The sequence below is a fragment of the Formica exsecta genome, unplaced genomic scaffold, assembly GCF_003651465.1.
Source record: "Formica exsecta isolate Colony F162 unplaced genomic scaffold, ASM365146v1 scaffold236, whole genome shotgun sequence".
NCBI lineage: Eukaryota > Metazoa > Arthropoda > Insecta > Hymenoptera > Formicidae > Formica > Formica exsecta.
In genome coordinates, this window is record NW_021849640.1 from 242,873 (window position 1) to 251,995 (window position 9,123).

Below are 9,123 nucleotides of genomic sequence, written 5' to 3' on the forward strand. Positions count from 1 at the left end.
TTTATTATTTATTTATGATATATAGTTGATTTATCATATCTGATTATCTGACATTATGCAAAAGAAAAAAAAGTGCGATAAAAGAAAATAATTCCATAAAAACAATTTAATTAATACGTTAAATGAAAACTTTATGAATTTCTCTCTGCTTTGTTGCAGCTTGGCATAATCTATCGAGACATTAAGCTCGAAAATATACTGTTGGATAGAGAAGGACATCTCGTATTGACAGATTTCGGTCTTAGCAAGGAGTTCCTACCGCACGAGAGAAACGGCAACGCGCGCACTTACTCATTTTGCGGAACAATCGAGTACATGGCGCCGGAAGTGGTACGAGGGGGCACGGCCGGCCACGATATTGTGAGTCGAGACCTTATGACATTTGCACATTATTAGCCGATTCGTGTTATTTAACCCTCCTATTCCTCCCCTAGTTTTTAGCTTTTCTCCTTTGATGATAATTTATGATAATTTCAATCTGTTTCTCTCTCTCTCTCTCTCTCTCCTTCTCTCTGTATAATTAAATTTATACAATTTTTATGAATATTATATAATGTGTTTAAAAAGCCACGAAATGTGGGGTATCAAATTAAATTTCCGCAAAAAAAGTCAATTTTAAATTAATTAAATGTGCAAATAAAAGAAGATAATACCATATGAAAACAACATAAATAAGTAAGTTTGATAAAAATACAGTCGTATATATATATATAACATTCATTTTAATTCTTTTATTTCATTTATAATATTCAATCATAGAACAATAAAATAATATTATCATAATATCATTGCAGGCTGTCGATTGGTGGAGCGTAGGCGTGCTAACTTATGAATTACTGACTGGCGTGTCGCCTTTCTCGCTGGATGGCCAAAACAACCAGCAGGAAATTTCGAAGAGGATACTGAGGAACGATCCGCCATCGAAGCCGCTTCACCTGAGTGACACTGTGTGGGATTTCATCACTCGTTTGCTCGTTAAAGATCCGCGAAGGAGGCTGGGCGGTGGACCACGCGACGCCAAGGATCTCAAAGAACATCCCTTCTTCATGGATGCCGCGCCGGATTTCACTTGGGAGGCTCTGGAAAACAAACAGATTAAACCGCCCATTGTTCCACGGATCGAGCATGAATTGGATACCAGCAATTTCTCGGACGAGTTTACAAAAATGCCCGTTACCGAGACCCCGCCGATCATTGAGGATAATAACATTGATAGGCATTTCAGCGTAAGTTCCCTTAATTATATTTCCGCTACCATTCCAGATAGAAGCGTATGCATATCATAACAGTTATATGTTTTATCAATTTGTTTAGCGTTAGAACACGTGCATTAAAATCAAATTTCCCGATTGAGATAATCCTTTGTTGAACAATTCTAAATTGTTTGATGGTAGCGTATCGAGAGAAAGAGAAAGATAGAATATCAAACTCTTATATCTTTCCGCGAGATTTTTCGATAACAGCGCGAGATAAAATTGCAAAATTAAAAAGGTGCGGCGATTTTTCAAAATAAATAATTTTACAGGGTTATTCGTACGTGGCGCCTTCCATATTATTTAGCGACAACGTGCTGAGCAGAGACATTTTCGGCGACAAGAAGCAGCCCTCGCTGCCCGATCTGTACGCCGTGCGTTTCGAAGAATCCACGTTCTTCCAGACGTATGAATTAGACCAAGGAGCGCCGGCTTTGGGCGACGGCAGCTTCTCGATTTGCCTACGATGCCGACATCGCAGTACCCGGCAGGAGTATGCCGTGAAGATTATCAGCAGGAAAGTGGACTGCAACCGCGAAGAGAACTTGCTGCGCGCTTGCCAGCGTCACGCGAACGTGGTAAAGCTGATAGAAGTTCATCACGATCGGCTTCACACGTATATCGTAATGGAATTGCTCACGGGCGGAGAATTGTCGCAACGAGAGCGACCGTTTTCGGAGTTGCAAACGAAGCGAATAATGCGGCAACTAGCGTCCGCGGTGCGATATATGCACGAAAGCGGCATAGTACATCGCGATCTGAAGCCGGAGAACATCGTTTTTGCAAATAGGAGCGAGGATTCGCCGGTGAAAGTAGTAGATTTTGGTTTCGCCCGGACGAAGAACAACTGCGAGCTGTTGCGCACGCCCTGTTGTACGCTTCCGTACGCTGCTCCGGAGATCATAGCCAAGCAGGGATACGACGAGAGTTGCGACATGTGGTCCTTGGGCACTATTCTCTATTTCATGTTGTCCCGCGATCCACCCTTCCGAGCAAATTCATCTCACATGGCGAATCGCATCAGAACTGGCGAGATCGATTTCGACAGCGAGGCTTGGAATCATGTGTCCGCCGCGGCAGTGCAAGTTCTGAAGGGTCTGTTGACAGTTGAACCAAAGAACAGGCTGACCGCGAGAAATCTGAGATATCATTCGTGGATAACGACGATCAACGATGCGACGCTTCCCCCGGCAACGCCTATCGTGGATGTAAATTACGTAGATTACGCTGTGGCCGGCACCTCGACGTCGAGCTCGACGGAGCGCGAGGGCTTCCGATTGCGTGAAGTTGGTGATGCCAAGCTGGCTCAACGTCGCAAGCATAAATGTTCCACTTCTAGCTCCTCGTCACGACCGTCCTCTTCTTCTTCGAGTCCCATGTCATCGATTCAGTTGCGTCCACCGAGCATGGCGAATACCGCGAACAACACTTCCACTTCGTCACCGAGCGTCTTCGATTTCAGCGAGGAAGCAATTAACGAGTACCTGACTTCTTCTTCCTCCGATAATTCTAATTCTCCAACATACTCGTTTTTGCAAAAGCGAGCGATAAAGTATGTCAAGCACAATCTCGAGTTGTCGGGTCGAGAAACGAAGTATCGACATCGACGCGACGTTGATAGTGAGAATAGTAGCTGCAGTAGTAATGGACCAATGACACGATCGCGAAAACGCAAACTAGTAGAACAAATAAGCACAAGCAGAGATGCCAGTTCCGATATTTCTGAATCGTACGAGTCAGAATGCGCCCCCTCGCAGATTGCGCGAGACGAAACGAGCGTCCACAGGAGGCATAAGGCCAGCAAGCGGTCCAAACGCCTTCCCACGATTATAGTCGAATAGTTTTCCTCTATTTATGCTCGGTCCAATAAGTTTTTATCGTTTCCTATGCATTTTACACAATATGTAACACGTTTGCCTTCGGCGTTCGTACAAGACGCAAACATCGCATCATTCCTATTCTCATAAGAATTTTAGAAAATATCATATGCATACATAAAATTAACTATACATAACTACATGCCATCTCCTATTATCTCTAGATCTACATTTATCTATGTAAATGATGATTACATAAGCGCATTTTTTTGTGCTGTTAATATATCTGATACATAAGAAAGATGTAAAACAATACTGTATTATTAAGGTCAGGGTCTCGGTGAAGTATCGATGTTTCTCCGTGAGAGTTTACTCAAAATATGTACAAAATTTTATTTTTAATACTGCTATCAAGAGAGAAGTAAGATGGTGAGGATTTTATTATGTTAAATGGGATTGTCTGTGATTATAATGCGAGATCGATATATTAAGTTATTATAGCTTATACGATAAGTTATTTTAACTTATTACACGCTCCCGTTAAAATTTTCTTCTGCCGTCACTTCTTGCAATTTATAATCTTAACGAAATCAGGATAACGATCGACGAGCCAATATGAAGAAAATTTTAGCGAATACTTATGATGACTGTATATGTGGTGAATGTGCCTAAGAAAACTCATTTAGCTATGAGTACATTAAATTAATGTACTAGAGATTAGTGACGCATGATATAATGTGCAAATAATATAAGCATCTGTTATCTTCACCAGTGGTAGCTTATTGAAGAAAAGAAAGAAAAAGCTAAAAAAAAATAGATTTGCTTAAAAGAGAATGATACATTGTATTTTTCTCTTTTACAAATAACGCAATTGAAAATGATGACGATTTATACGATTTTTAAGACAATTCTATTTAATAATTATTTTAAATCTAGGATTATTAAATATAGAGATCGGAAAAAAAAAACTAAATTATATAACATAAAAAAAACGGTAGGACGGATGGGCGGAATTTTGGGGAAATAACAGATGTTTCTTTGTATCGATATAATCAAACTGCTGCGAGAAAGTGAATTAAATTTGATTAAGTAAGTTATTCTAGATTTTATTAACTATATTATTAGATTTAATTAAGTATAGTTAAATTTATTATTTTGATCTAGTTAGCATTGAAATATTTGATCGAATACCTTTCTCGCAATTTGATTTATATATGTGAGGGTTATGAAAATTGATTTATTAAAACTCTTTCCGCTTTGCCGTTTATGTTATATTTTCGAAAATGTAGAATGTTAAAAATGGTAAAGAAGGGTATTTTTTCCTCCGCACACACATTTCTCCATCAAAAAGCACTGATTGTGAGAGGAAATCTATTTGTAATATCTGTACCCTAACAACACACATGTTCAAAAGATGACTAGAGGACATCCACAGGATGTTTTATATCCTCCGCATGACCTCTAGACGTCTTTTGAACATACGTATTGTTAGGGTATATAAAGTGATTTATATTTTTTATTTTAAATTTTGATTTTATATTACATTACTGTAATTATACAGGATGTCTATAAAGTCTGTCCTCCTATATTTCAGAAACGGTTCAAAATTATGAAAAACATAAATTGAAATTTTTGAGGTGGGGTCTCTCTGGGGCACCTCCTTGAGGAGACAACTCCCCCAACCCCCTTAAGAGCTTCTCGAAATGATCGATGAAAAATGTAAATCGGATACGTATTTCGCGGTTTCTCATAATTTTGAACCGTTTCCAAAATATACAGATTTTGGTTGCATTTCGATATTCACTGCCAGTACAGAAAATCTATAGTGTACGTAACGTAAACTATAGATTTTCAGTACCGGCAGTGAATATTGGAACGCAGTCTTTATAGACACTATAGTGAGACGGCCGTCTCACTTGATGTGTGCTAATTGCTATAAGAAATGAAATAACAAAATGGCAAAGACTGAAATGCGGTTGTACATCAACTCAGGGAACAGACGCGTGTTAATTGGATAAGGTCTTATGTTATCTTGTATTGAAATAATGTTATGTGAAAAATAGCATGCACACATGCTTCTACCAAAGATGACTGAAGCAACACTGCTCTTTATAAGACCAAAAACAAAAAAAGTATGATATGTAGCGGCGAGAAATTATGTATATATAGGTGAGAGATATTATCGAAAATTTTTTATCATTTAGTAGTTATTATGTAAAAATATTTAAGACAAGAAAAGTGCGCAGATGTAACAGATTATATCTATATATTTCAGAGAAAGCATTTCGCGTGCTATAGAGAATCATATTCTTTAAAAAAAAGGATATATATACATATATATTTCTATGTAGATTCATATACATAAAAGTCATTACATTTCATAAGTTATATAAGTTGTTTGAAACAGAACAAATCGATTTTTTCTAGTGATATATTACTTGTTATGTTAGGATGCTCCTTCGAAGTTTGTAGGTGACAAATAAGAATCTAAATAAATTATATGTAGAAAGTTATATACAGGCTGAAGAGCTTGTATCTTGCGAGAATATTGTTCTGTTGCTGTAAGTACGTAAAAGAAAAAGAGAACCTACCTTTGTTACCACTGGTTGTTAAATATACGATGCAATATTTTATATAACGCAGCTGTTTTGTTATTTCCAGATCACCGCCATGCACCGTTCTATTTAAAACAAGGAAAGAATATCTTGAATCTTTTTGATAAATTCTAAATTTGAAGGATTGTATTTCAGTTCACTAAGAAACTAGTTTCATTAACATAACAGATTGTGAAAATATGTAATTTTAATGAAGATATTTTTGTGACAAATATTTTTATCATCAGTATGCATCAAAATATTGAAATAAAACAGAATTTTAAATTTTGCAGAAACATATAGTAACATATAATATTGGTTAATGAGCATATGAAAAGTTGTGGTTTTTTAATTTTTTAGAAATATAATTATATACCATGCAGATAATCTGTTGTAAGAGAAACTTATGGTTTAAATTACTAAATTATAAAGAAAGTTACCTTTATTATTTTACATTTGATTTCTTCGCTTTTTGACCGTGAATTTTCTATTACATTCGAAGCATATCATACAATTAAAATAAATAAATCATAGAATAATACGTATGTGTCAAAGAGGTTGACAACAATTTAACAATCCCGCCAAATTCAACGTCACATACACATTCGATTACTCACGTCGCGATTGGCTGTACATCTTGTTCAATTTTAGTCGGCGACGAATCGGATCGCGCGTCATTACGCTCTCCTGCCCGACTCGGGGCCCGCGATTGGTCGATGGCGCGATGCGACGACCAATGGCGGCGCGCGGCGCATCTTGCCGCGTAATGGCGGTGCTAAACCCGGCTTGTGATGTGGCGTCGCGTCGCATACTCTGATACTCTGATCGTTGGCTGCGCCAATCGCGACCGGTAGTGCGCATTTAGCTGCGAGGTGTGCGGGGTGTCTATCCGATCACGAATAAAACCACACGCGCTCGCACGGACGTGCTAACGCTTTCGGCAACGATTCGCCAATACGTACGCGTCCGGTGTTCCTTCCCTCTTTTTTCTGGCCCTCGGTGTCTCGAAAGCGTCCTGCTTTTGAGTCTTGAAACGCGACGCGTAACCGGAGACCCCACGGAATAGAGAGAAAGAGAGAGGCCACCGTACCGCAACTTCTTTAACAACGAAGATGTCGACTAAATCGAGCAAGAAGACGGCGGCGGCGGCAGCCGCGGCAGCGGCCGCCGCGTCCTCCGCGACGACCGCCGCCTCGTCGTCGTCGAGTAGCATTCAATCGCCGCCGAGCACATCGACGCCGATCGTTGGTCGACGGCCCGGCAGCCCGCTCAGCCCTACTCGCTACTCGCGGATGCAAGAGAAGCAGGATCTACAGAATCTCAACGATCGTCTGGCATGTTACATCGAGAAGGTACGTCATCTCGAGACGGAGAACTCCCGGTTGACGCGGGAGGTGCAAACCACCCAGGAGACCGTCACTCGGGAGGTGTCCAACATCAAGGCTATGTACGAACACGAGCTCTCCGACGCGCGGAAGTTGCTCGACGAGACGGCAAGGGAACGCGCCAAGCTCGAGATCGACACCAAACGCCTGTGGGATGATAACGAAGATTTTAAGAGCAAGTAAGTGATACTATATATTCTGTGTAGGAATTTTAAGCATAATTTTTTTTTTTTTTTTTTTTTTTTTTATTATATTATTTGTTTAATGAAAATAATTGCACTGGAATAATAAAGCTCGGATTTCAATATTATAGAGCCCGAGACATTTTGTTTAGTCGAGTTGCTGTATTTTTAATATTTCTCTATTCTTAAATTCATTCGGTCCCCGTAAACTGTATGCATTCCTTTTGCGCGCAGTTTCTCTACTACTAGCGCGACACATATATAATTTCAAAAGTTTGATTATATTTACTACGAGATTGATCTTATGACACATAGGAATGCAATGTATATCTGAATATATTATGAATAATTTATATCGTAGAGATATTAATGCTTCTTGAAATAGCGATGATGTAAACTTAGAGAGAGGGGGGACAGGGTTAAGTATATTTATATATTATGAGGTCTTTTTCATATTTTGTTATAGCATGCACGATTGTTTGAATTTTAAATTGATATAGAATTTTATTATTGCTGTGAATATTATTTTAATAATCGAGAAGTACAGACTTTTTATTATTAAAAAAAAAATAAACAATAATATGATCGAGTAGCAATTAAGTCAGCACGGGAATTAGTGCGCGTACATTATTTGTAATTTATTACAATATAACACTTATCAATTTACAGTAATAAATAACGGACGTTTCGACCCCTTTTTTTGGAGTCTTCTTCAGCGTGACATAGTTTTAATATTATTTTTTAAATTATTTTAAATTTTTTTAAATTATTTAATATTATTTCCTAAATATCACGCCGAAGAAGACTAAAAAAAAAGGGATCGAAACGTCCGTTATTTATTACTGTAAATTGATGAGTGGTATATTGTAATAAATTACAAATAATGTACGCGCACTAATTCCCGCGCTGACTCTTAATTGCTATTCGATCATATTATTGTTTATTTTATTATTTTGATATTCATATAAATGTAAAGGAAATCAGTGTTTTATATTTTGTTCACGAGAAGTACAGACTTTTTATTATTTAAAAAAAAAATAAACAATAATATGATCGAGTAGCAATTAAGTCAGCACGGGAATTAGTGCGCGTACATTATTTGTAATTTATTACAATATAACACTTATCAATTTACAGTAATAAATAACGGACGTTTCGACCCCTTTTTTTGGAGTCTTCTTCAGCGTGACATAGTTTTAATATTATTTTTTAAATTATTTTAAATTTTTTTAAATTATTTAATATTATTTCCTAAATATCACGCCGAAGAAGACTAAAAAAAAGGGATCGAAACGTCCGTTATTTATTACTGTAAATTGATGAGTGGTATATTGTAATAAATTACAAATAATGTACGCGCACTAATTCCCGCGCTGACTCTTAATTGCTATTCGATCATATTATTGTTTATTTTATTATTTTGATATTCATATAAATGTAAAGGAAATCAGTGTTTTATATTTTGTTCAATTTATATACAGGGTATCCCATTTTAAATAACGACTTCAAAGATCTCTTGAACAATGCATTTTAGAGAAAAATGTTTCAGATAAAAGTTGTAGTAAAGTATTTTTTCGTTAAATATTTTTGGAGTTATTTTATATCTTAATCTGACATATTTTGATATAAAAAATAAAATATCTCTAATAGTAAAATATTTAATTTTCGATAATCTTACCGTAATACTTTTATGTACAGAATAATGAGACAAATCAATTGGTATAAAAAACACAAATAATTGTTTAAAAAAAAATACATTGTAAATAAGTACATACTTTTTCTTAAAAACAATTATTTTCTTTATACCAATTGATTTGTCTCATTACTCTGTACATAAAAGTATTACGGTAAGATTATCGAAAACTAAATATTTTACGAGATATTTTATTTTT

General features: G+C 36.8%; 2 protein-coding genes and 1 long non-coding RNA gene across 6 annotated transcripts in view; 2 read left to right on the forward strand and 1 right to left on the reverse strand.

The window, feature by feature from the left end:
* Positions 1 to 5,640, forward strand: part of LOC115235860 (ribosomal protein S6 kinase alpha-5-like) — a 50,722-nt gene extending 45,082 nt beyond the window's left edge. For all 3 annotated transcript variants that reach the window (XM_029807928.1, XM_029807930.1, XM_029807929.1), the window contains 3 exons: positions 160 to 360; positions 795 to 1,226; positions 1,526 to 5,640. In XM_029807928.1, coding sequence (XP_029663788.1) covers positions 160 to 360; positions 795 to 1,226; positions 1,526 to 3,094 — 2,202 coding nt within the window. In that variant the 3' untranslated portion in view covers positions 3,095 to 5,640. The remainder of the gene's footprint in view (positions 1 to 159; positions 361 to 794; positions 1,227 to 1,525) is intronic.
* LOC115235871 lies at positions 5,088 to 6,302 on the reverse strand. Its single transcript, XR_003884101.1, has 2 exons — positions 6,105 to 6,302; positions 5,088 to 5,750 (listed from the first exon to the last, which is right to left on the reverse strand). It is a non-coding gene; the product is annotated as an uncharacterized LOC115235871 (long non-coding RNA).
* A 228-nt stretch (positions 6,303 to 6,530) lies between these two features.
* Positions 6,531 to 9,123, forward strand: part of LOC115235863 (lamin Dm0-like) — a 22,347-nt gene continuing 19,754 nt past the window's right edge. The window contains exon 1 of one of the 2 annotated variants that reach the window (XM_029807935.1): positions 6,531 to 7,228. In XM_029807935.1, the coding sequence (XP_029663795.1) occupies positions 6,777 to 7,228 (452 nt within the window). In that variant the 5' untranslated portion in view covers positions 6,531 to 6,776. The remainder of the gene's footprint in view (positions 7,229 to 9,123) is intronic. The other variant, XM_029807934.1, reaches the window with a different exon arrangement.